At 52.2% G+C, this 26,184-nt stretch overlaps 2 protein-coding genes and 1 pseudogene across 5 annotated transcripts; 2 read left to right on the top strand and 1 right to left on the bottom strand.

Moving 5' to 3' along the window:
• The first annotated feature begins 487 nt into the window (after positions 1-487).
• On the top strand, positions 488-8,793 carry CPT1B (carnitine palmitoyltransferase 1B). Of its 4 annotated transcripts, none has more exons than XR_008556689.1 (19): positions 488-576; positions 1,013-1,172; positions 1,531-1,670; positions 1,983-2,160; positions 2,379-2,480; positions 2,649-2,786; positions 2,882-2,959; positions 3,986-4,093; positions 4,166-4,250; positions 4,845-5,058; positions 5,441-5,626; positions 5,698-5,803; positions 5,892-6,008; positions 6,291-6,455; positions 6,533-6,667; positions 6,768-6,920; positions 7,397-7,524; positions 8,033-8,125; positions 8,260-8,347. XR_008556689.1 is itself a non-coding variant. In XM_008155435.3 (19 exons), exons 2-19 carry the CDS (start codon positions 1,032-1,034, stop codon positions 8,341-8,343), a joined length of 2,337 nt encoding a protein of 778 aa, XP_008153657.2. In that variant the 5' UTR covers positions 492-576; positions 1,013-1,031; the 3' UTR covers positions 8,344-8,793. The 4 variants fall into 4 exon arrangements, 3 of the variants coding, with proteins under 3 accessions (XP_008153657.2, XP_054575660.1, XP_054575659.1); XM_008155435.3 differs by having other exon boundaries at positions 492-576; positions 7,411-7,524; positions 8,260-8,793; XM_054719685.1 differs by lacking the exon at positions 488-576 and adding an exon at positions 826-841 and having other exon boundaries at positions 7,411-7,524; positions 8,260-8,793.
• Positions 8,794-13,377: 4,584 nt separating this feature from the next.
• Positions 13,378-25,444, top strand: SYCE3 (synaptonemal complex central element protein 3). Its single transcript, XM_008155434.3, has 3 exons — positions 13,378-13,474; positions 13,938-14,046; positions 25,136-25,444. Exons 2-3 carry the CDS (start codon positions 13,938-13,940, stop codon positions 25,291-25,293), a joined length of 267 nt encoding a protein of 88 aa, XP_008153656.1. The 5' UTR covers positions 13,378-13,474; the 3' UTR covers positions 25,294-25,444.
• Positions 15,359-16,958, bottom strand: LOC129149894 (proline-rich protein 11-like; annotated as a pseudogene).
• Positions 25,445-26,184: the final 740 nt, after the last annotated feature.

Raw genomic sequence — 26,184 nt, 5'->3', positions numbered from 1 at the left:
GCTCTGAGCCTCGGTTTCCCCTCCTGAAAAGCATGGCGGTTCAGTGCTCTGGGCGGGAAAGTGGTTCCGGGTCCATTCTGCCGATTGGAGGCCCCTCCCTTACCCCTCACCCTGGGTCCAGCTTAGAAGTGGATAAATCCTCGGAGGAACTGGGCAGGGGACTGGGGAGGAATGGTGCAAAGTGCGCTCTGGGTGGGGCTGCTCAGCCCTTCGCCCTGGAGATCAGGGCACAGGCCGCACCGCTGACACGGGTGACCTTTCCCCTACATTCGACTATTTTTAGATCCAATGCCACCCGCTCACGTGAGACCCTGTGCCCCACCCCCAGCCTCCGCGCGCTGGGTCCCCAGACCTTTGAGCAATCTTCACCTTGCGGAAAGCTGCCCTCCCACTCCCGATTTCCGCCATGGAGGGGAGGGGTTCTGGTTGCCGCCCCGCATCTGTTTTCTCAACCCAAATTTGGGAGAGGGTGTCAGGTTCCGGTGAGGGCGGGGCAGGGGTGGCCGGCCTGAAGGACGCGGGGACACGGGCCAGAGCGACTGGCCCCACACGCAGGCAGGAGTGAACCTGAGAGCTGTGAGTGGAGTTGGGGGCAACACAGGCCCCCCCGGGCGGCCCAGAGCGCAGTGCGGGGGCGAGGACGCGCCGGGCCCCACGCGGTCGGGGCTGGGGGCCCCCGGACCCCGCCGCGCTCCAGAAGACAACGCTGCCCGGGGCACCTCGCCTCCACCCCGAGGCCGCCCTTCACTGCCCTATGGGATCCTGAAGTTTTCAAGGCCTTGACCCCCTTCCTGACTCCTGCGCCGGTGCAGCGAAGCCTGCCCTGAACGCGGGCGCGAGGGTTTGCCGGCCGTTGGCAGGGCTGGGGGGCCGGGGGGCCGGGGGCCGGGGCGGGGGGGGGGGGGGGGGGCCTGGGCCGCTGGCTGGGCGACCACTAGCTCGGTGGGGGCAGGGGCAGGCTGGGGGCGGGGCAGACCTGAGCCCACCCAAACACCTTCCTGCTCCCTCCCAGGTGCCAGCCAACCCCCAGGATGGCGGAAGCGCACCAGGCTGTGGCCTTCCAGTTCACTGTGACCCCAGATGGGTTCGACTTCCGGCTCAGTCGGGAGGCCCTGAAACACCTCTACCTGACTGAGATCAACGCCTGGAAGAAACGCCTGATTCGCATCAAGGTGCGCACAGGTGGTTCTGGCCTATTCCTGCCAGCAGGTGCAGAACAGAGCCTTGCGGAGGCGGGGCCAGGTGTCAGCTGCTGCTCTATTGTCGAGGTCCTCCACCTCAAGCTTGGCTGGCAGTTCTGCTGGGGAACATGTTCTAGCAGTGCAGAAACCAGAGGTGTGCTCAAGGCGTGGAGGGGAGACAGGTGTGCGAGAAGTAGCATCAGGCGCTGAGTAACTGGGTGCTGCAGGTATGGGGTGTGAAGTAGTAAGAACACGGCAGGTGACCCAAGGAGAAAACCTCCCAGGCGAAGACCGGGACCTCACAGGTGCTTGCTTGCCGGCGGTAAGCGTGCCTGTTTCTGCTCCACAGAACGGCATCCTTAGGGGTGTGTATCCTGGCAGCCCTACCAGCTGGCTGGCTGTCGTCATGGCAACAGTGGGTTCTTCCTACTGCAATTTGGACATCTCCAATGGGCTGGTCTGTTACATCCAGAAACACCTCCCTGAGAGGTGAGGAACAGGGCCACCAAGGAGGTTGGGTGAGCCTCAAAGCCAGGGTTCCTGAGCCGGGCAGACACAGGGCGACAGCCACTAGAGGCTGTAGGAGCAGCCCTCCCCTGGCCACCATCATCTCAGGCCCTAGTCCGTGTGTGTGTGTGTGTGTGTGTGTGTGTGTGTGTGTAGCACTTAGTTGTGAGTGTACCCAGGGAGGTGCCTCCCCCAGATGGTTCACAGCTGTGGAGGGTGCAGGGTCAGAATTCCCCTGAGGCTGGCCTCCCATGCACCCCCTGCAGCCCTTTCCCCTCTCCCCTTCTCCAACAGGTTTGGCCCCTACCAGACCCCACAGACACGAGCCCTGGTCAGCATGGCCATCTTCTCCACGGGGGTCTGGATCGTGGGCATCTTCTTCTTCCGCCAAACCCTGAAGCTGCTGCTCTCCTACCACGGGTGGATGTTTGAGGCGCACGGCCAGACCAGCCGCAGCACCAAAGTCTGGGCGGTGAGCGCAAGTGGTGGAGGGCTTCAGGCATCTGGTCTGAGACCCGGGCACCCCCTTTGGGGTCCTGAGCTGGAGGGGACAGGCAGGGGGCACCGGTGCCTGCACGTGGGTTTGTCCTAGTTCTGAGAGCTTGGGGTCCAGCTCCTTAGGTGTTGGCTAGTTTGTTTCCATTCTGTCCCCTGATTCCCAGCCCAACACACTCTGCTCTGCACCCCCAGACCTGTGTCCGCCTTCTGTCCAGCGGGCGGCCCATGCTGTACAGCTTTCAGACGTCCCTGCCCAAGCTTCCCGTGCCCAGAGTGCAAGCCACCATTCAGCGGGTAAGGGCCTGTGTCAGGCATCATGGTGGGCAGGGTAGGCTGGACTTGGGATTTGTCCCCTTCAAAGAGTGGATTTGAGAGCAGATTTGAGGCTGGGTCAGAACAGGGTCGGGACAGAGGCAGCCACTGCTGCCTGGCCCCCACACTGACGGTAACCTGGCCGGATAGTACCTGGAGTCTGTGCGGCCCTTGTTGGATGACGAGAAGTATCAGCGCATGGAGGTACTAGCCAAGGAATTCCAGGACAAGACTGCCCCCAGGCTGCAGAAGTACCTGGTATTCAAGTCGTGGTGGGCAACTAACTATGTGAGTCCCCTTCTGGGCTTACCCTCACCCCCTTCACATCCTGGCCGCCCGCACCCTGCCCTCTACCCCAGCCCTAACCTCACACCCACCCACAGGTGAGTGACTGGTGGGAAGAATACATCTACCTTCGAGGCAGGGACCCCCTCATGGTGAACAGCAACTATTATGTGATGGTAAGAGGTAGCCATTGGTGGCCCTTTCCACAGGCAAGGGGGGATTCTGGGGTGAGGCCGGAAGGAAAAGGAAGATGGGAGAAGCCCTCGGAGAATAGTCAGGAAGCAACTTAGGGGCGATGGGGATACTGAGGGTCCGGAGAACCCAGTAGCCCCTCGCAGGGTCCCTCGGGCTCACTTCGCTGCCTGGGTTCCCTCAGTGGCCTCCCGGCTGTGGGCTCGCAGCCATCCTGATGCCATTACCAGGGAGTTCCCTTAGGCTTGCCGAGGTGTCATTGTGGATCCGGAGCGGCTGCTCTCAGCACCCAGGAGGCCACATTGGCTCCTATGTTGCATGACTGGCCCTCGTCCTGCCCCAGCACCGGCCTGTGCACAGGACGGATCACACAGCCGTGTGCCCTCAGTGCTCTCCCACTGTCCAGAGCTCACTTTCTAAAAATATGTTTTTATTGATTTTTAGAGAGGAAGGGAGAGGAGAGAGAGATAGAAACTTAGATGAGAGAGAAACATCAACATCGATAGGCTGCCTCTTGCACACCCCCTACTGGGGATCGAGCCCTCAACCCAGGCATGTGCCCTGACCATGTGCCTGTGACCTCTTGGTGCATGGGATGATGCTCAACTGCTGAGCCACACAGGCTAGGCCACAGCTCATTCTGAATCGCATGCTGTCCTTCCCTTCCTTCCCACACCTGTCCTCCCAGAAACTCACACACAACTCATCTGTACCTGAGGTTTTAAGCTGTTTTTTGTTTTGTTTTGTTTTGTTTTTAGTGGTGGGAACACCTTTCTCAAGGCAAACTAAACAAAACACAAGCAAATAGGTTATGGAAAAACCGCTCAGGTCGGAGCTGGGGCCAAGGAGTGATGGGGTCAGGTGGGCATCTCATTTTTGGCAGGTTCATCTGACAGTGAGCACGGGATAGACTGGGGAAAAGGGACAAGATCCCTCAGGCCATGAGCAGGGAAACCAGGTGGCCCCCCATACCTGTCACGTTGCCCTGCAGCCTCGGCTCTCTCTCGCAGGACTTTGTGCTCATCAAGAACACGGACGTGCAGGCTGCCCGCTTGGGAAACATCGTTCACGCCATGATCACATACCGCCGCAAGCTGGACCGCGAGGACATCAAGCCTGTGAGTTGTGTTGGGGTTGAGGACTGAAGGGAGAGGAGGCCCTGCCTTAGCCATGCCGTGCCCCCCTCCTAGGTGATGGCACTGGGCATTGTGCCCATGTGCTCCAACCAGATGGAGAGGATGTTCAACACCACGCGGATCCCGGGCAAGGAGACAGGTACGGCCACAGCGTCTGTGGTGAGCCATCAGGAAGATCCCCTTCCCTCCCGACTCTGGGCCACCACGGCGAGGTCCGGCCACCTGCTTGTCACCAGCACCCACGCTGTCTCGGGGTGTAACTGTCAAGATGGCCAGTTTTGGGTTTTTTTACCAAAACTAGCCGCCTGCTGCTTACAGGCATGACACTAGTCCTGGGACTCCCAAGTCCCCACTGCGGCCTCCCGTACAGGGCAGGCCTCCAGAGTGAGGAGCACCCGGAGGGGTGCTGCTGCCCTTGACTGACGGGGAGGGCAGCTCGCGGGGTCTGGCAGGGACAGGAGCAGCAGCCTGTGCTTCTGACACTGGGAGTCTGTGTTGTTTCCTCGAGCTTTGTTTCCTCTTCTGTGAAATGCCTCTGGGGACTGTTGTTGGCATAAACGAGAGGCATGGAAGCAGCCAGCACAGGCCCTGGCGGAGGGAGGGAGGCCCAGGCAGAGGCCTGGCTCAGCAGGAGCCACATGGGCCACGGAAGGCTCATGGCGGGTGGGCCCCGCCCCGCCCAGGGCTGCCGGGCAGGGAGGTGCTCCCTGCCCACGCGCTGGCTCTGTCACAGACGTGCTGCAGCACTTCAACGAAAGCAGGCACGTGGCCGTCTACCACAAGGGCCGCTTTTTCAAGGTGTGGCTCTACGAGGGCTCCAACCTGCTCAAGGGCTCCAACCTGCTCAAGCCCCGGGACCTGGAGCTGCAGTTCCAGAGGATCCTGGACGACCCCTCCCCGCCCCAGCCTGGGGAGGAGCGGCTGGCGGCCCTCACTGCCGGCGGAAGGTATCCCAGTGGCATGTCTTCCTGAGGAGAGGGGCTTGGCCCAGCCATAGCCAGGTCCTGGGCGGGCGGTGCCCTGTCTGTGGCCTGAGTGGCCCCACCCCAGGACTTGGAGCCGGAGGCATGACAGAAGAAGGGGCGCACCAGGCACAGCATCCTCTGTGCAAACTGCGGCCCGCAGTGGTGAGGGCACTGGTGGCAATGGCAGTGGCCTGGCTGCCATAACCTCTAACTGGGGGCAGCAAGGGGGTTGCATAGGGGCAGGGACACCTTCTAGGACAGCCTGGCAGCCCACCATGCTCCGCTCCAGGCCTGGCCAGGTCCTGGGTGGTGCCCTCGTCCTTGGCCCGATTGGCCCTGTACTCACCCTCCCCTCACACCCTAGAGTGGAGTGGGCACAGGCGCGCAAGACCTTCTTCAGCTCCGGCAAGAACAGGGCTGCTCTGGATGCCATTGAGCGTGCCGCCTTCTTTGTGGTCTTGGATGAGGAGTCTCACAGCTACGACCCCGAAAACGAGGCCAGCCTTAGCCTCTACGGCAAGGCCCTGCTGCACGGCAACTGTTACAACAGGTACAGCCCCGCCCCACTGCTGCCGAGCCTTCCCCCAGCCTCCGTCATCACTACGTCTGCTGTTCCCGCAGGTGGTTCGACAAGTCCTTCACTCTCGTGGCCTTCAAGAATGGCCAGTTGGGTCTCAACACGGAACACTCGTGGGCAGACGCCCCTATCATGGGGCACCTCTGGGAGGTAAGAGGCCAGAGAGGAGTCCTACGGGGCAGGCTGTGGGAGACAGCGGGGAACGAGGACGGCTCTCAGCCCAACCTTCTCCCTGCAGTTTGCTCTGGGCACTGACATCTTCCACCTGGGCTACACGGAGACTGGGCACTGCGTGGGCAAACCGAACCTCACGCTGACGCCACCTCAGCGGCTGCAGTGGGATATTCCTGAACGGGTGCGTAGGCCAAGAAGGGGCGGGGACAGGCATGGGAGAGTGATAAGTACCTGGATGCTCTGCGGCCCCCTCCCCTCCGGCCCAGCCCCAGTGGGTGTGGCTGGAGCTCTCCGGTCCAGACTAGCCACAGGGTTAACGGACCTCCAGGGCCAGTGGTTAGAGAAGCTGTGAGGGAGGAGCCTGGTGGTCACGGGGCACGTGACAGTGCCTCTCTTCCCCCGAAGGTGTCGAGAGCCCTGAGACTCCCCAGCACAGCCTCCTGACCCTCCCGTGTCTCCTCAGTGCCAGGTGGCCATCGAGCGCTCCTACCAGGTGGCCAAGGCGCTGGCCGACGACGTGGAGTTGTACTGCTTCCAGTTCTTCCCCTTCGGCAAAGGCCTCATCAAGAAGTGCCGGACCAGCCCCGATGCCTTTGTGCAGATCGCCCTGCAGCTGGCTCACTTCCGGGTAGGGGCCCTTCGGGCTGGCGCTGTGCAGGCAGCACCGGGCTCAGCCTGCTAGGCTCACCCCTCCATGTTCCCCAGGACAAGGGCAAGTTCTGCCTGACCTATGAAGCTTCGATGACCAGACTGTTCCGGGAGGGACGGACCGAGACCGTTCGTTCCTGTACCAATGAGTCCACAGCCTTCGTCAAGGCCATGGTGCAGGGGTCCCACACGGTGAGGCCCCCTGGCCACACAGTGAGGTGACACCCCTCTGCTCCCGCCTCATGCCGCCTCGAGGGTCAGGGCTGCTCACTGCTTCCCTTCTGCCCCCCAGAAAGCAGACCTCCAGAGTCTCTTCCGGAAAGCTTCAGAGAAGCACCAGAACATGTACCGCCTGGCCATGACAGGGGCTGGCATCGACAGGCACCTCTTCTGCCTGTACGTGGTCTCCAAGTACCTGGGGGTCAGCTCCCCTTTCCTGGCTGAGGTCAGTTGTGTTGATGGGTGTGTCCCCTGTCCCCACGGCCTCCTGGAGGGCTTCCCGCTCCACACCTCCCAGGTGGTCCTGGCTCTGAGCATGGAGCTGGTGGTGTTGTGAGGGGGATGGACAGACGAACGTGTGGCATGTCAGGGGTGACGGGTGCCCCTGAGGAAAGGGAAAAAGCTAAGGGGAATCAGGCTGGCAGCACGTTCCTGTGGAAGGGACCTCCAGCGCCCAGACAGCAGGAGGGGAGGGCGGAGCCAATGGAGGAGCAGCTGGAGGAGGGGAGGCAGAGGGGCGGGCAGGTCAGCTGTTTTGTGCAGATGCTGTAATGGTGAGAACTGGGGGTGGGGCAGCAGTCAGGGAGGTCCTGCCCTGTGTTCCTTCTGCTTTCTCGGCCAGGACAGTGCCTGGCTCACGCAGGTACTCGGACACCACCTGTCAGCAGACGTGCACTGAGCACAGGTCTCTGACGGCTGCAGCCTCCTGTTAACAGGTGCTCTCTGAACCCTGGCGCCTCTCCACCAGCCAGACTGCTCAGTTCCAGATCGGCATGTTTGACGCAAAAAAGTACCCCAATCATCTGGGCGCTGGTGGCGGCTTTGGCCCCGTAAGTGCCCTTGAAGGGGGATGAGTGGGTAGGACGGGGCCCGGGGGTTTCAGTGGGGATTGCAGGGCCTCAGGGTCAGACCAGATCAGGAACACAGCCATGGCCCTGCCCTGCCCTGCGTGGAAACAGGTGCCTGGGACCCCTCTGGAGCAGGACCGCGCCAGGCCGGCTTCCCTTCTGAGACGCTCTCCCACTGCGTGCAGCTCTCCCACTGAGACGCTCACTGGGCTAGTCAGTCAGGGTTCTAGAGACACCCCTGGGGTGAGGCGGTGACCTGGAGCCTCCTGAGGGAAGCTGAGATCCTGGATCGGGGGTTGGGGGACGGGGGAAGCTCTTGGGTTTTCACACTGTTTCCTAGGTGTAGTCCTGACCTCAGGAAAAGTGAAAATGCAGCATCTGGGGTGGAGGCCCTCCTGGGAATCTTGTGGGGATTCCCAGGCAGCCTCAGCTTGGCCTCAGATGCTCCAGGTCTAGCTTACCTCCTATCTTCATCCCGGTGCTGCCTCAGGTGGCGGATGACGGCTATGGGGTTTCCTACATGATCGCGGGTGAGAACACCATCTTCTTCCACATCTCCAGCAAGTTCTCCAGCTCAGAGACGGTGAGTCTCCTGCTCCAGCTCAGCCCTGAGGAGGGGGCACCACCCTGGGCCCTGCCTGGCTAGGGAGAGACCTCTTTTGTGGGACAGAGGGCAGGGGCTCGCCTGGAGCTGGGTCTGAGTCTTGGCTCCCACAGAACGCCCAGCGCTTTGGGAACCACATCCGCCAGGCTCTGCTGGACATCGCGGATCTTTTCAAAGTGCCCAAGGCCGACAGCTGAGGGCTGGGGACGTGCCAGCTGCCCTTCCGTCCCCACGTGTGGAGGAGTGGGCCTGTGGTCAGCTTACAGGCCCCCGGGGTGGCCATGCACAGGTGCCCAGGCTCCAAGGACAGCTCTGGCAGCAGGCGTTCCCCCGGCAGACGCTGCTCCCTGAGGACCCACCAGGTGGAGGGGGGCGTGTTGGAGCAGGGAGGGACTTTTGATTTTTTTTCTTGCTAGATACTAATAAAGATAAGGCTGTGGGATCCTCCCTGAGCCCTTAGGTTCCTGTGTTTTGTGTGGGAACTAGGAGGCCCTCCCCTGCCCCAGCTCAGGCCAGAGAGGTGGTAAGGGAGGGGCTGGGGCTCGGAGACTGAGCAGCTATGACCAGCTTGGAAATGTGTGTGTCTGCTGAGGTCACTGTCCACACCCTCTACGTGCACTTGGAATAAATTATGGCTTCAGAACTTCCACCTGTTCCCTGAGGTCACTTCTGTTTGTCTGCTGGGGAGTGGGGCCGCCTGCTTCCTCTGCACAGGGGTGCCTCCGCAACCCTCTGCACCCCTCTGACTTCGAGCACAGCCCCGTGGGGCCTCAGCCTCCCCTCGGTGCTGCAGCCAGGCCTAAGGTCAGGGGTCAGGGGGTCATGCCCATGAGGCACACAGGATAGTCTGCAACAACACATACAGCTTCCCTCAGGTCAGCTTCTCTATTAAAGCAACATTAAAAATAAACAAAACAGCCCTAGCTGGTGTGGCTCACTGGATAGAGCGTCGGCCTGGGGACTGAAGGGACCCAGGTCCGATTCCAGTCAAGGGCATGTACCTTGGTTGTGGTGGGTGTGCAGGAGGCAGCTGATCGATGCTTCTCTCTCATCGATGTTTCTAACTCTCTATCCCTCTCCCTTCCTCTCTGTAAAAAATCAATAAAAATATATTTTAAAAAAATAAAAATAAACAAAACATAATTTTTATGGAAAGTGCAAGTAGCTCAGTTGATTAGGATGTTGTCCCAGGACACCAAGGTTACAGGTTCGATCTCTGGTCAGGGAACATACAAGAAGCCACCAATGAGTGCGTAGATAAATAAGTGGAACAACACATTGATGTTTCTCTCAAAAATCAATAAATTACATAAAAAAGAGCCAGTATAAGTAGGCACTCCATTACTGTTGCTGCATGCTTGAGTGAATCCAAATGTCAGCACTCTGTGGGTGCTAAAAACCCACAGTGAGTAGGTAGAGTCCTGGGCCTTCTCTGATGAACCAGTGTCTATGGAACACCCGCTACCTACTTGGCTCTGTGCTGGGGATTCAGTGGTGAACAGGGCACCACCTACCCACGTGGAACTCACCGCTAGGTGAGGCAGGCATGGGTCAGAGGATGGAGTGACTGGCAGGGAGACCAGGAGGCTTTTGGAATAATCCATTTAGCAGGTGCTTGCTGAGTACCACAGTGTGCCAGGCACTGAGCTACAGCAGTGAGCAAAATATAGAAAGTACCCCTCCCTGTGGGGTTTAGTCTAGTAAGGAGATGGGCAGTCACCAAGAAGGATAAGTCACTAGTACATAGCAAGTCAGAGAGCAATACGTGCTTAAGAAGAAAAGTAAGTAAGAGGATGGGAGCAATGGGGGAAGGGGACCACTTCAGACAAAGTGGCAAAGGCAAGGAGATGAGGGCACAAGCCAGGTAGGTGCTGAGGGCAGAGATTCCTGGCTGCGGGGACAGCAGGAGCCAGAGCTCCCAGGTGGGTGGTGCCTGCTGCAATGGAGAGGCAATGCTGGAGGCTGCGGCTGGCGTGGAGTTGGGGAGGGGACATGTGGAGTGGGGGACCCAGGGGCTCGTAGGCTGGACTCCAGCTTCCCACAAAGTGGGGTGCAGTAAGGATAAGAAGCAAGGGCTCTCAGAGGGTACTCCTCATGGTGGCAGCAGAGTTGGGAGAAATGACAGAACTCAAACTAAGGAACTGAGGATCAGGAAGCCAAGACCGTCAAAGGTAGGACTGATAAACCTGATAGGAAGACATGGAAAATAATTCATGTTTTCTCTTTTGGGTAATTGGATGATTAAATGAGGTTTCTTTAAATGTTGAGTTTGACATGTCTATAAGGAATATTCATAGCCCTAACTAGTTTGGTTCAGTGGATAGAGCATTGGCCTGCGGACTGAAGGGTCCCAGGTTCGATTCAATCAAGGGCATGTACTGTGGTTGCAGGCACATCCCCAGTAGGGGGTGTGCGTGCAGGAGGCAGCTGATCAATGTTTCTCTCTCATCGATGTTTTTAACTCTCTATCCCTCTCCCTTCCTCTCTGTAAAAAAAATCAACAAAAATATTTTTTTTTAAAAAAAGAAATATTCATAGATTCTTGAAAATATAAAGTAAAAGCTAAGGAAATCACCCTGGCCAGTTTCCCAGTGGTTAGAGCGTTGGCCAAACGACTAAAGGGTCTCTTGATTCCTGGTTAAGGGCATGTACCTCGGTTGCAGGTTTGATCCCAACCCCGGTCCCTCACATCTATGTTTTTCTCTCCCCTCTCTCTCCCCCTCCTCCCTCCCTTTTATTTCTCTCTCTAAAAAATAAATGGGGGAAAAAAATCCTCAGGTCAGGATTAAAAATAAATAAAATATTTTAAAAAGCTAAGATCTAGGCTCCTGATAACAGCTTTGAAGGAAGTTAAAACCCTGAAAGCACATGAGAGGACCCCAGGGCAGAGGCTCCTAAGCTCTTTGGAGTCTCCCTGAGAGGCTTATAAAAGTACACCTGTGCTCACAAAATGTGACAGTCCATAGCAGAGCTTTCTTCCCAGAGCCCTGCCTCTCGGGTGCCTGTGTAACCTACCCTGGGGAAGTGTCCATTTGGGTGGGCTTCTGGGCACATCAGCTTGCCCAGCCCTGGGAGAGCAGCAGTGAGCAGAGTTTTTATCAGCTGGCTTTTAATTAATGTTGAAATTCAGCCAACGTTATCTGACCTGCTCCTAGTTAAAATAAGAGAAAACACTGTGCACAACCAGAGTATAAACCTCTGGTGACCACCCGTCAGACCCAAACAAGTTCCTTGTGCCCCAGGGTTTTGCAGATCTGTACTAGTTAAGGTTAGTCACAACAGATACACCCTGAAATCTCAATAGCAGTTTAATTCCTGCTCAGTTGGCTGAGACAGACTCTGCTCCAGACATTACTCAAAGGCATGTGCTGACAGAGCCCTCCCTGACTTCCTCAGGTCACTCCCAAGTTGCCTTGGGCTCAACCTCTAGCAGGTACATGGGGCAAGACAGAGGGTCACTCATGGGAGGCTTTTATGGACCCGGCCTGGGTGACACAAAGCACTTCCATCTACATCCCTCTAACCAGGACTCACATTGCAAGGGAGGCTGGGAAATGTAGTCTAGCTGTGTGCCTGGGATATAAAAGAAACACTGGGTGAACAGTTACCAGTTTCAGAAGCACAAGGGCATGGGCAGACCAGACTGGCATCCCTGGGCTCCCTGAGAGCCCACCCTGGGCCTGGGTCCTACAGGGTGTTTGAGACAGTCCACCTCCCTCTGCTGGGCAGGATACTCCAGGCCCCTCACATCCCAGCCCAACTGATCTCTGTGTCTCCCCTGTGACTCCCCAAGAACCCTGAGCCCCACATACCCTCCATTCCCTAAAGTCGGCCTTTCCTCCCCTGAAGCTTCTGCCTGGGATCCTGTGCCCTTCCTCAGCCTGGTAAACTACTGTTCCTGAAGCCACCTTCATTGCCTTTAGTGTTATTCCTGATTCATGCTTTTCTGGGCAGTCTAAGCAAATGGCAGAGTGAAGGAAGTATGCAGGGTGGCTCACATGCGGGAAGGGGCAGGAAGGTGGCAGCGTGGGGAGGGTGTATGGCCCGGGCAGCAGACTCCTCACTAGATAGGCAAGGACTCATTCTGTGCCCAGGCGATCTGGCTCAACTCTAGTTGTCTTTTCTGCTCTGCAATCAGTCTGCTAAGGATCGGAATTCCTGAGAGAAAACTCAGTGGGTCCCACTTTAGGAATTTCAAACACAAGCTGTTTACAGGGTTAATAATCTTCCAAATGGGCTTCTCTCCCCCACTTCCCCATCTCAGCCAGTGGCATCACCCTCTAACCAGTAACCAGTTCCTTCCTTCTGAACTTGCCACATTACAAACCGTCAAGTGTACCATCTAAATGGCTTTACTTCCTTCCACCGTGACCACCACCTGCCCTGTCCACATCTCCATCATTACTCATCCAAACATCAGCAACAGCCAACTCCCTCTCTACCCTCCCTCCAGCAGCCAGAGAGGCCTCTTCACCAGGTCACTGCTCCGCCTACCACCCTTCTAAGGTGCCCATCCCCATCTAGAGACTGAGCTTCTTGAACTGGCTTACGGAGGCCTGAGCCGTCTCTCGGGCCTCCTCCCAACCACAGCTTTATGCGCAGCCTCTCTAAGGGTAGAGCATCTCTCTCCCCGTCCCGGCTTGGTGATTTGGAGGCCAGCGGCACCTCGCGGACCCGGTTTGGAAGCCATGTTTGCACTCTCAGCTGCGTGTACTAGTACTTGACCCCTGCCAGCCTCATCTCCCTGAGCCTCGGCTTCCTCTTCTGTTAAGACAGATGCAACAATGACGATATGGTAGATGTGAGGACTGTAAATACTCAGGCATCCAGCTATTCATTCCACAAATGTTTATTAGCGCCTGCTGTGCCAAGGGCTGTCCTGGACACCGCCGACACGGCAGTCAGGCTGACAGGGCGGCGCACGATCTTACCCTCAAAGAGCCAAGAGGAGGAGCACAACTGTCAGGACCCGGAGGCCCTCTCCTTGCAGCTCTACCCTCCCCCACCTTAGCCCCTCCTCCCCTCCACCAGAGCCTGCAAGACTCAGGTGCCTGAGGGACCAGCCTCCGGTGGCCCCGCCCCTTCTGCTCTGGACACAGCCAATGAGACATCGAGGCTGGAACTTGGGCGCAGCCTGGTAGGCGCAGCCATGTGCTAGAGGCCCCGCCCCTTCCTCTCAGAATATTAGCCAATGAGAACAAGAGGTTAGCTCCGCGGGGCGGGGCCTGGTAACGGAAAGGGGCGGGTTTTCCGGAAGCGCCTCCTCAGGCCCCAGGCCCAGGCGAGGGCGGCGGAGCTGACAGAGCCTGCGCCCTGGCGGAGCAGGAGGTGAGTGGTTCTGACGCTCTTGTGCCCGGCCACTCGCCGGACCCCGGCAGTACCCCCGCATCAGGGAGCCCTCACCCCTCACCTCCGCGGCCCACCCCGTCTCCTCACCCCTCCTCACCCGACCCCTCACCCAGTCTCCTCACCTCACTCCTCACCCCTCATCCAGTCTCCTTACCCGACCCCTCACCCCAGTCTCATTTCACCCCTCACCCCCATCTCCTCACCCCTCATCCCAGTCTCCTCACCTCACACCTCACCCCCTCTCCTCACCCCTCACCCCCATCTCCTCACCCCTCATCCAGTCTCCTCACCTCACCCCTCACCTCTCATCCCAGTCTCCTCACCTCACACCTCACCCCCTCTCCTCACCCCTCACCCCCATCTCCTCACACCTCACCCAGTCTCCTCACCTCACCCCTCACTCCAGTCTGTCTCCTGCGTCTTCTTTCTGTGCACTCCTTAGATGGCTGAATCTGACCCTGGGGAAAGAAACTGCGACAACATGCTGAAAATGCTGTCGGACATGAATAAAGACTTGGAAAAGATCCTGGAAGAGATGGAGAAAATCTCAGGTAGGCTCTTTTCCCAGGCAGGTGCCTTGGCCCTTCTTCCCAGGAGCTCACATCCTCCCCGTACTTCCAGGCTCAGATCAAGCGCCTTCTCACTACGGCCTTCCCTGACCACCCCTCACCTTCCAGACCATGTAACAATTGTACCCCAGAAACGGACGCTTTCCACTGAATAGTGCCTTCAATTATTTTCTAGTTATTTTATGTGTTTGCATCTTATTTCTGCAACAGGACTGTTGTCTTTTTGAGAGCAGAAATAGTAACTAGGCACAACACACGCAGTACCAGACCTAAGCTTCAGTGTTCAGCAAATGACAAATGATATTAACATAACACCTGTGAACAAAATTGCCTGGTAAAATGCCGTGAATCATCTAAATAAAAAGAGTTCAGAGTAATAGTGCTAAGATTGGTAAGGTGCTGATGGGAGGTACAGCTCAGTGGAATAAAGCAGCAATAGAGTTGAACAAATGTCTCCATTTTTATAAAAGAAATTAGTCTGTTATTTTATTCAACATGTTTCCACTAAGTGGTAACCAGCAGTGGTAGTAATACCATTATAATTTCTTTAATTTGTTCCTTACTGATTCAGAATATGTATAATTCTTATAATTTGTGAGCCTAAGTTTTGCTAGAGAAAAGCATAATGTAAAACAAATTTTAGAAATCATGCATACTCTATTCTAATGAAAACAAACTATTTTTAAAGACATTATTTGTTTGAAAATAATCTCCATTTATTACAACAGGCTATAGAAAATTTCTACTTAGAAATGTTTGTAATATTTTTGCCTGTGTACTTGAAATTTTCTTATATTTTTTAAAACTACCTTTTTTTAATGTATTTTATTGATTTTTTACAGAGAGGAAGGGAGAGGGATAGAGAGTCAGAAACATCGATGAGAGAGAAGCATCGATCAGCTGCCTCCTGCACACCTCCCACTGGGGATGTGCCTGCAACCAAGGTACATGCCCTTGACCGGAATCAAACCTGGGACCTTTCAGTCTGCAGGCCGACGCTCTATCCACTGAGCCAAACCGGTTAGGGCTAAAACTACCTTTTTAAAAAGTTGTAGAATTCATTTTCTACTATAAGCTATGTAATTCCTTCAATCTAATTAAATATTCTCTTATTTAACAGCATTTGCTGAGCATCTACCATGTGCTATTCTAGGAATAAAAAGTTGACGAGATGCTCCTTCATTAAAGAAGTGGGTAAAAGCCAGAAACAGACATCAAGATAAATAAATATAATTTAAACATATAAATTAAAATTAAAACACGATTTTATATTAAAATCATAATCTGGCAAATGCTAATGACATACATTGAGCACTTGGAAGAGAGCAGAGAAAAAGGAGAAGCTAACTGGGGAGGCAAGAGAGGCTTTAAACAGCATTTGTGAGATCAATATAATTCCTGTTTCCGAATTTCCTTTATTGGTAATTGAGGTCCCATCTGGGCTCCTCTCTACATAGACTTTTCTAAGTAGCTTCCACAGATCGATTTGACTTTTACAGGAATAATTAAGACATTTGTAACTCAAGTTGATAACATTTTGGATCTGGGCTTCAGGGTAACACAGTGCAGGTCAGAGACAGTAACTAGTGGATTCTGTGTCTTTGGTGATGGTAGAAGCTTCACCCTTTCATCAAACTCTGTGTTTTCTTTAATTTCACAGTCAGTAGATCTTTGTTATCTGCATGGGTCCAGCTTTTTTATGGTCCAGCCTGTAGTGCTTTCGTGAGATTGGATTTTCTGAGCAGCAAAGGTGCTACTGGTGGTGGAGGTAGAGGCAGAGAAGGGGGTGGAGAGGGTGCAGGTGGGGGTGGAGGAGAAGAAAGATGGTCAGGTGGCTGTGGCGGCAAGGGAGGAAGTACAGCTCAGGATTCCCCAGAGGTGGTCAGAGCACGGGCGGGCACATTTGTAGGTTTACCACTCATATAGCATGTTTGACCACAGGTTGTACAGGAAGAATTTTCCAAGACAGTTTTCAGTACTTCCTGAAGCCAGCATGATTTTCTTTTCCTTTTTTTAAAATTCAATGTATTGAGGTGACATTGGTCAACATGATCGTATAGGTTTCAGGTGTGGGTTTCTATGTTAAAAGATTTATATATTGCACCATGTGCCCACCACCCAAAGTCAAATCTTCTCCTGTCACCATATATTAGGAATAATTCACTTCCCAAAATGCAAAACTGTTGTTTAAGACTATGAAGTTCTCAGTGGCTAAATGGGATGGAAAGATTGTATCTTTTAATACTTCTAAACTCTAGGCTATGCAGTTTTAGCACCAGTTGTATATAGACCATCGTCTATATGTCCAATGTTTTGCTGCATCTTTGAAATTGGGAAATTTGAAATTCCAGGATGATCTCAGCCAGCTTCTGCTAAGGGGTGTGTGTATCTGTTGAAGGAATAACCACTCTTTCAGGTGAGGGTGGCAGGGTAAGGATCTTGCAATTAGCTTGGACACAACTAATACGTTGCTTATTAGTTGTGAGAGGCTGCTTTTAAAAAATAATAATAATAATTGTTTGCTTTTAGCTTTCTTCTTCATTGTTTGAAGTTGGGCATGATTGTAATCTAAGAGCCCAGGGAATAGATAGAATCCAGGCATTAGCCTCGCCCTTGCCATAAAGAAAAAATCAAAATTAAAACCAATTCTAACATGGTCTTTCCACAATTAGTTCTCCCTATAGCTTGTATCTTACTTTTTAATCTCAAGACTATATTATGAAGACCTTTTCTAGTATCCATGTGTACATCTCATTTACTACTTTTAACTGCACTATAATACCCCATGGAGAGCCACTACTTTTTGCTTCTCAATTCATCCCAATGATGGACACCTAGATTGCCTACAACTCTTCATCACCAAAAACAGTACTGCAGTGAACATCTTCATACATCTATGCTACTTTTAGGGGACACTACCAGATAACCTCACAAATGTCTGATTCAGAACTTACTTCCACCAGCAGTGCCTGGGGGTTCTTAGATACCACAAGCTCACAAACACTTGATATTATCCAGCTTTCTAATTTTGCCAGTATAATGCGTGTAAAGTGATAGCTGAGTGTTTTCATTTTTATTTCTCTGATGAGTTCCAGACTCTTCTCATATGCTTGTTAGTCTTTTGGGTTTCCTCTTATGGAACATAAGAAATAGTATACCATAAATACTTAAAAATATGGACACTGGTGCTTGATTACCTGGGTCAAATGCTGCCTGTGCCACTTATTAGTTGTGTAATCTGTCTAATTCCACTTCTGAAAAGTAAAGAAAATTATACTAGTAGTATCTACAGCTTAAATTTAAATAATTTTTTTATTAAGGTAAAATTTACATAACATAAAATTAGCCCGTTTAAATATACATTTGATGAAATTTAATATATTCACAATGTTATGCAGCCACCAACTCTGTCTAGTTCCAAAACATTTTCATCACCCATAAAGGATGCTCTGTACTCATTAAGCAGTCATTCCCATACCTCTCTATCCTTGGCCCCTGGCAACCACCAGTCTGTTTTTACTTTCTATGAATTTACCTATATTGGATACTTCATATAAATGATTCATATAATAGTATGTGACACTTTGTTTCTGGCTTCTTTGACTTAGCATAACATTTTCAAAGTTCATTTACATTGTAGCATGTATTAGTACTTTACTCCTTTATATGCACGAATAATATTCCATTGTATGAATGTCATATTTTTAACTAGTGGCCCAGTGCATGAAATTTGTGCAGGGGTATCCCTCAGCCCGGCCTGCACCCTCTCCAATCTGGGACTCCTCAAGGGATAACCGGCAGTCAGACATCCCTCTCACAATCCAGAACTGCTGGCTCCTAACTGCTTGCCTGCCAACCTGATTGTCCCTAACTGCTCCCCTGCTGGCTTGATTGCCCCTAACCACCTCTGCCTGAGCCCCACATCTGGGACCCAGGATTCCCTCCTCTAGCCGACCACAGGCACCCGGGATCCAGGCTTCCCTCCCTCTGGTCAGCCATAGGCGCCCAGGCCAGCTGCAGCCACAGGGGATGGTGGGCAGGTGGCTTTGCCTGGGCTGCAGCAGCAAGTGCTGGCACCCAGGACCACGGGGTGGGCGGCTTCTCCGTCTCCCGGGCCACAGCCAGCCGCAGGTGCTGGCACCTGGATCACAGGCGGGCGGCTTCTCTGTCTTCCCTGGGATGCAGTGTGGGTGACTTCTCAGGCTGGCTGCGGCCTGGGATCATGGGGCAGGCGGCTTCTTCGTCTCCTGGGCTGCAGCCAGCCTCAGGCGCTAGGGCCCGGTTTCTCCATCTCCCTCAGGATGTGGGGCAGGCAGATGTGAGGCTTCTGCTGCTGTCTGCGGCCTGGGATCAGGGGGCAGGCGGCTTCTTCATCTACCGGGCTGCAGCCAGCCTCAGGCGCTGACACCAAGTTCTCCGACCCCACAGGCCCAGAGTGGCGGGAGGGGCGGGGGCCGGGATGCTGCCATGTTTTTAGGTTAATTTGCATGCTCACTCTGATTGGCTGGTAGTGTAGCGGAGTGATGGTAATTTGCATGTTTCTCTTTTATTAGTGTAGATTATTCATTCATCCATTGATGGATATGTCCACCTTTTGGCTACTATGAATAGTGAATAGTGCTGCTTTGAACAGTATGTACAAGTATTTGTTTGAGTACCTGGTTCTCAATTGTTTGGGGTATTACCTAGCAGTAGAATTGCTAGGTCATGTGGTAATTCTATGTTTTGCTTTCTAAGGAATGTCAAACTCCTTTACACAGTGGTGCACCATTTCATAATGGACAAGATTTCTCCACTTCCTTGCTAATACTTGTTATTTTCCAGGGTTTTTTAAAATTATTGAATTTCCTGTCTTATTCTTATTAATTTGAAGTAGTTTCTTATATATTTTTTATATTAACCCATTATCAGCTTTATGCACTGTAAATTTTTTCTATTCTACCATTTTTATGAAAACTTTGTCCGTGTTGTCCTTAGTTTTAAAAATTTTATAAAAATCCACCAAATTTTGCTTTATGGTTTGTGGTTTTTAGTAAGTCCCTACACCTGCTAAATTTTGATCTATAAATGTTATTTGTACCTTTCATAGTTATATCTTTAGTATATCTGGAGTGTACTATCCTTTTTTCATTGATTTTTTGTGTGTTATTTCATCATATGCTAAATTCCCATATATATGTAGGTCTATCTCTGAGCTTACTATTTTCTTCCATTGGTCTAGTCGTCTATACCACACTATTTTTAAAATAGGAATTTGTAAGTTGTCTTTTTTTTATTATTTATTTTATTATTTTATTGATTTTTTTACAGAGGAAGAGAGAGGGATAGAGAGTTAGAAACATCGATCAGCTGCCTCTTGCACACCCCCTACTGGGGATGTGCCCGCAACCAAGGTATATGCCCTTGACCGGAATCGAACCTGGGACCTTTGAGTCCGCAGGCCGACGCTCCATCCACTGAGCCAAACCGGTTTTGGCTGTAAGTTGTCTTGATATCTAATAGGGCATATTCCCCCTTTTAACTTTTATTTTTTAAGATTGACTTAGTTTTTAAATCTTTATTTTTTCATACTAGAGGCCCAGTGCACAAAATTCATGCATGGTTAGGGTCCCTAGCAGCTATGGCTACCGGCCAGGGCCTCCCTTCCCCCAGCTGCCTGCCGCTACTGCCAGATGGGGAGGGGCCGTGGACAGTTGGCAGGCTGGCCCTGCCCCTGGTCGAACTCCCAGTTGAGGGAATAATTTGCATATTAGGATTGTATTATATAGGATCCATTTTTATAATTTATAAATACTGATAGTTTTACCTTCCAGTCCTTACACCATTTATTTTTTTTTCTATCCCATTTACCAGCATCTCCAATAACAGTAACCCTATATAATAAAGAGCTAATATGCAAATAGTCATCACGCCCTCATGTCATTACGCTCTCATGCCATCACGCTGTAACTTCTCAGATACTCAACATTGGGGAGAAAGGAATGGGGACCAGCAGGCACAAATGAGCTTGCGAGAGAGGAATGGGGACCAGCCAGGCTGTGGCCCAGGAGAGGGACAAGCTGCCCGCCCTGCGGTCCCGGGCGCCTGCAGCTGTGCCTGCGCCTGCAGCCCAGGAGAGGGACAATCCGCACACCCCGCGGTCCTGGGCACCAGCGGCTGTGCCTATGGCCTGGGAGAGAGACAGGCCACCCACCCCACCGTCCCAGGTGCCAGCGGCTGCGCCTGTGCCTGCAGCCCCAGAGAGGGACAAGCTGCCTGCCCCGCAGTCCCGGTTGCCTGCGGCTGCGGCCCGGGTGAAGCCACCTACCCACAGTCCCCTGTGGCTGTGGCCGGCCCAGGTGAAGCCAGCCCAGGTCCTGGGTGCCTGCAACTGGCCAGAGGAGGGAATCCTGGGTCCCAGGTGCGGGGAGACGCAGAGGCATTTAGGGGATATCAGGCCAGTAGGGAAGCAGTAGGGGTGATCAGGCAGGCAGGCAGAGGTGGTTAAGGGTGGGCAGGCAGGCAGGCAGGCAGACGAGCAGTTAGGAGACAGCAGTCCCAGATTGCAAGAGGTAGTCAGACATCCCCTGAGGGGTCCCGGATTGGAGAGGGTGCAGGCCGGGCTGAGGAACACTCCCCCATGCACAAATTTTGTGCACCGGGCCTCTAGTATTATTAGAAGCACCCTTGTTTGATACCAGTCTTATAGGAAATGTAACCACAGTTTCTCCATTACGTATGCTATTTGCTCTAAGTTTTTGATATATCACCTTTAGTAAGTTAAAGATGTCTCCTTAGGTATTAAACTTTATTACCTGCCTTTTTTGCATTGAGATATTTCTATTATTTCCATTTTTTTTATAAATATGGCTAATTATAGTGATTAAATTTCTGATATTTAAACATCCTTCAATTTCTTTCACAAACTCTGCATAATCATAACATATTATCTTAGCACACTGTTAGATTTCATTAGCTCATGTTATATTTAGGATTTCACATCTATATTCTATGTGAGATAGACCTATAATTTTTCTCATGTTGTCTTTGGTTTTGGAATAAACCGGCTTAGAGAAAACTATGTATTTACTAGAGGCCCAGTGCATGGATTTGTGCACATTGAAAGGAAATTAATTAGAAGAAATATTTTAGAGGCTAGGGAGGAACCGCGGGAGGGCAGCTCCAGGGCATGCCCGGCCTCTCTCGCGCAGTCCTGATCGGCTGGACCCCAGCAGCAAGCTAAACTACCAGTTGGAGCCTCTGTCCCCGGTGGTCAGTGCACATCATAGCAACTGGTCAAATGGTCGAACGGATGGTCAGACACTTAGCATATTAGGCTTTTATTATATAGGATTTTTTCTTATCTCTATTCTCAAATTTCCTGCTATATAAGTGGAATGCCACTAGGAAATGCTTTTCTTAAACAATTACACCAGCCCATATAGTGAGATTATTAGTCTTCCTTCTTTTCCTAATTTTTTGAATTACTTATATCAGACTAGAGGCCCAGTGCACGAAATTCGTGCATGAGTAGGGTCCCTAGGCCTGGCCGGCAATCAGGGCCAATCTGTGGGGCAACTATCGGGGTGATCGGGGGGTCCCCGCTGGCACCTGCCTTGGCTGGCCTGGGGCCTGTGGGCTGGGGGCAGCTCCTGCATTGAGCGTCTGCCCCCTGGTGGTCATTGTGCATCATAGTGACCGGTCATTCCGCCAGTCGTTCCGCAGTTCTGTCTATTTGCATATTAGGCTTTTATTATATAGGATAAGCATTAACTGTTCTTTCAAAATTTGGTAGAATTTCACCCATTTACATTTTAACATGTTGCTTGGTTTGTTTGGCCAATTATTTGAATTAGCCTGTGGCCTGTGACCTCCAGGCTTGTCATCATCCCATCTCCTGGTCAGCTAGCCCTCTTGTCTCATTCCCTGTGCTCTCTCTTCCAATTCTACTTTCCAGGCTCCCAAAGCAAATCCACTTACTGCATCACTAGTTAGTTCTCCTCTCTCCTAAACAGATTTTTGGGACACTATCTTCATCCTTTACTAAATTCTGCATCTAGGGTCTGTCCACCAGTGGTCATTGGTGCCAATTCAAACGCTAACAGGACTCCCCAATTTGGAGTGAAGAAGGAAACTTTCTTTGGTGCAAACAGCTCCACGGTGATACAGCATGACTATGAAAACAGCACTGCTGTGGAACAGCCCCACAGTACTGCATCTCAGCTGCTCTGGGCCAGGCCCCTCTTCAGCTAGGGAGCTCTGCTGTGAGGTGGTGTTCAGGGTCAGTCTTTGGTGGGCCAGGAGCTGGCTTATATAGACAGAAGTCCCAGCCCCTCATCCCTGATTGGTCAGAATAGAGCTGCTCCAATTGGTCTGAGCTGCACAGATGGGGAAAGGCTCAGTCCTAATGGCTGAAATAGGATTCCAGGAACTCCTTTATAAGGGCTGGCTCAGCTAGCAGCAACACAGTGCAGGCCGGCAGTTCAGTGCAGAGGCTTCACCTTGACTTGAGAACCCTTCTGTGCAGAATTCTATGCAGAAATGGCTGCTAGGCTCTGCGCTTTTTTTTTTTTTTTTTTTCTTTTTTTTAGCCCAGGTAGCCACCAGGAGCAGTTCTTGGTCCTCAAGAGTTCACAGTATACAACCTGACCATTGTTTCTTAATTTCCATGCAAGGACCTTGGCTTTACCCAGTGGGTTTTCAAAGTGTACAGGCAAGTTCTGATTAGCCTCTCAGAATACCTGCTGTTCAGGCCTCTCCACTGATTATGACCTTGGCTTTGCTACTGCACAGTCCTTACCAAAAATCCCCAGAGGGGGCCTGCCCTCACTACCTGGCCTGTAATATGACTCATCCTACCCCATTTCTCTATCACAACACATACTACTTATTTCCTTCACAGCACCTTTCACAATTCGAAATTGTATGTTTATCTGTCTCCTCCCACTGCAACGAGTATAGATACTGCACGAGGGTAGGAGGTGTCTATCCTGTGTACGGCTTTATCACCAGGGCTGCCTGGTAAAATGCCAGCATAAAGGAGGTGCTCAATAAATACTGAAGGAATGAAAACTCGAGACGTATATTGCTGGAGAGTGTTCTGGTGATTGAGTCCTTCCTGTTCTATGTATTCTATATACTTTTTCTTTGATCAAATCAGAAGAGGGCTGTGCATTTGCTGTAGTGTTTTGGCGTCTCATTGAAGTGCCTTTTCTGAACTGTGCTTTGGGGCTATGCCACCAGCCTTTTCTCCTGTGATTACAATTGTAGTCATGGAAGAATGCCTTGTGTTTAAGGTAGGATGTCATCAAGGGCATTTTCAACTACATTACACTTCTCATAAAATAAACCTATAGGACAATTTTGTTTCTTAGGATAAAATATTCTTAAACAGTGAGTATGTTTCTATTTTATGGTCACTGAGTATTGTAACTGATCATGTTTCCTTTTCTGCTTTGGCCTTAGGAAACTCAGAGCTGGAATTCCAGCTGCATTATAGGATTATATGAGATTCATTTCTGTGAGCACTTTTTTCTCTTGAATTTTAATTTCTTACCTACCCTAATTCTTTGCCCTAACTACCTCGATTATTTATTTTATAGTAAAAGGTTCTTCTTTCTTGAGCACCTAATATGTGCTAGGCAGTTTACTTAATCTTCATGGGAGCCATGAGATTGGGACGTTGTCTGGCCCTTACAGATGAGAAGGCTGAGGTGAGCAAGTTTAAGTCACTTGTTGTAGGTTCCACAGCCAGCAAGTGGAGAGCTGGAATAAAACTCTGACTCCCAGTCCATGTTCCACCTGCTGTCCAGTTGGTCTGGAAAAAATGGTCAGCAGCCTCCCTGCCCACCCACCCACCACCCCAGAATTATCCAGGTGCTTGTTAAGATGCAGGTCCCGGGCACCATTCCCAACTTGCTAGACAACCTTTGAGTTGTAGGAGGGGCCAGCAGTCTACATCTTAACAGGTGTCCCAAGGAACTCTTATGCTTCCAGAAGTTCAAGAATTCCTGCACTTGCCAAAACCGGTTTGGCTCAGTGGATAGAGCGTCGGTCTGCGGACTGAAAGGTCCCAGGTTCGATTCCGGTCAAGGGCACGTACATTGGCTGCGGGCACATCCCTGGTAGGGGGTGTGCAGGAGGCAGCTGGTCGATGATTCTCTCTCATCGATGTTTCTAGCTCTCTATCCCTCTCCCTTCCTTCTGTAAAAAAATCAATAAAAAAATATATTAAAAAAAAAAAAAGAATTCCTGCACTTGCTGTGCAGTCATAGCCCTCTGTCTGTTGAGATACTGCACATACCTTTTCTAACAACTCTTCCTGTCATGCAGAAGCGCTAGGACCCTTGTTCTTTATAGTTCTCGAGGCAGAGCCATACCAATGGGGTGGGTACTACAGAGAAAAGGGGGTGGAGTTTCTGTACAAGCAGCACATGTTCACCTGTACGCCCAGGGGACACTGCCCTCAAGTTGCTCTTAAAGGGAAAGGGCAAGGAAGCAGGTCAGTGTAGTGTGAGCACCAGAGGACACCTAATGTGGGTTGCAGCAAACCTTTCCAGAGGGAGAAGGTCTGGACTGGCCTTAATTAAAGCACAGAGATGCCTGGGTGGAGGTGAACAGGCATCCAGGCCACTGAGCACGAGGTAACATGAGACGCAGGGCCTTGCAGGAGTGGGAGTGGTCAGCCCTACTTGAGCCTGTGAGCTTGGTGGGTGTTAAGACTTCCTAAGGGTCACCCTGCAGCCACTAGCTGTGACTGTGGCTAGGTAAGGATCTGTGTTTGCTCTCATTTTTCCTAGCATTTCATATCAGATTGGCCTGCAGCCTTTTAGTGTCATGGCTGATATATCCACAAGTTAAGACTTGTGTGAGATTAGGGAAGTTTCATTACTGCTCTGTGAAGGGATTAGTTTAAATCGGGGGGAGCGGGGGGGGGGGGGGGGGCGGGCGGCGGTTGTGAGCCCTGTATCAAGTGGCTGCCCAGCTTTCTCTCCTTAAAATAGTTGGGTCACTCAGCCTGGTATGGTCCCTGGGGTGCTCTGGCACCACAGCCCCATCCTGTGGCCTGACCGGGCCTGTCTGGTTGTTGCAGTGCAGGCCACATGGATGGCCTACGACATGGTGGTGATACGCACCAACCCCACCCTGGCAGAGTCCATGCGCCGACTAGAGGACGCCTTTCTCAACTGCAAGGAAGAGATGGAGAAGAACTGGCAAGAGCTGCTCAGTGAGACCAAGCGCACGCAGTAGGCCCCAAACCCCACCCTGCAGCCGCCACGCTGGGTCTGTCTGTGTGCAGAGCCACAGCGGGTGGAGCCTTCTCTGCCTGGCAAAGAAACAGTGACCCACACACAGCTGCATGCATTGCACCTGTTTCTCAATAAACTTATTTTCAAGCACATCCTGAAGACTCCTTTCTCTCCCCGCCCCCACCCCCACCCCAGCTCCATGTGAAACCTTGTGAACAAAATGTGGGAAGTGTAAGATGCAGATGCTGCCAATGAATTAAGCATATGTAGTGACAAGCATAGAATAAAAAGCAAAAAGGGCCAGCCAGGGACAAACCAGGTCAGAGGGTGGGACGGGCTGCCGTATTCAGATTTATTTTCCTTCCTGTGGAGGGTTCCAAAGTGGGCTGTGCCAGGTGCTCCTGTATGTGTCCTATGTTCTCAGAATTCCCCTGAGTGGCATGTCCATTATCCCCACTTCACAGGTGAGAAGACAGTTAATGTCTCACCCAAGTCCCACAGCTAATAAGGGGCAGAGCTGGGGTGTGCCCAGGTCTCACGTAAGAAGAGGGTTAGTGGGAAGTGGGGTGGGAAATGGAGGGGCTGAGCAGATGGGAGAGACCCCACAAGGCTGCAGAGGGACATGAGCCCCAGCAGTCCTGGTCTAGGCTGGGGTTATGGGCAGGGGCTCCAGACAGCAAAGCAGTGTCACAGACAAGGGTGTCAGACAGAGGGGACCTAAGAGTTGTTTCTGGGATCAGCCAAGCCAGGTTCCCCAAGGCTGCAGGGCGGGCAGGGCATCCCGAGGCGAGGACGTTTTCCTGGGGACTTACTTTCTCCCTGTCCCCTCTTCCAGCCCTTCCCCCCCCCCCCCCCCCGGGCCCCTTGCCCAGCTTGGAGCTGAGGGAAGCCA

This window comes from Eptesicus fuscus, chromosome 7 (genome assembly GCF_027574615.1).
Source record: "Eptesicus fuscus isolate TK198812 chromosome 7, DD_ASM_mEF_20220401, whole genome shotgun sequence".
Lineage (NCBI taxonomy): Eukaryota > Metazoa > Chordata > Mammalia > Chiroptera > Vespertilionidae > Eptesicus > Eptesicus fuscus.
Note: the sequence above shows the minus strand (reverse complement) of the source record. Positions and strands in the feature narration are given on the sequence as shown.

Excerpts from the sequence above, each read along its gene's own strand:
- SYCE3 (XM_008155434.3), top strand. The coding sequence starts at position 13,938 with ATGGCTGAATCTGACCCTGGGGAAAGAAACTGCGACAACATGCTGAAA. Across the intron at positions 14,047-25,135 it reads AGAGATGGAGAAAATCTCAG|TGCAGGCCACATGGATGGCC; the intron begins GTAGGCTCTTTT and ends TGGTTGTTGCAG.
- CPT1B (XM_008155435.3), top strand. The coding sequence starts at position 1,032 with ATGGCGGAAGCGCACCAGGCTGTGGCCTTCCAGTTCACTGTGACCCCA. Across the intron at positions 2,787-2,881 it reads CGTGGTGGGCAACTAACTAT|GTGAGTGACTGGTGGGAAGA; the intron begins GTGAGTCCCCTT and ends ACCCACCCACAG. Across the intron at positions 4,094-4,165 it reads ACCGCGAGGACATCAAGCCT|GTGATGGCACTGGGCATTGT; the intron begins GTGAGTTGTGTT and ends CCCCCCTCCTAG.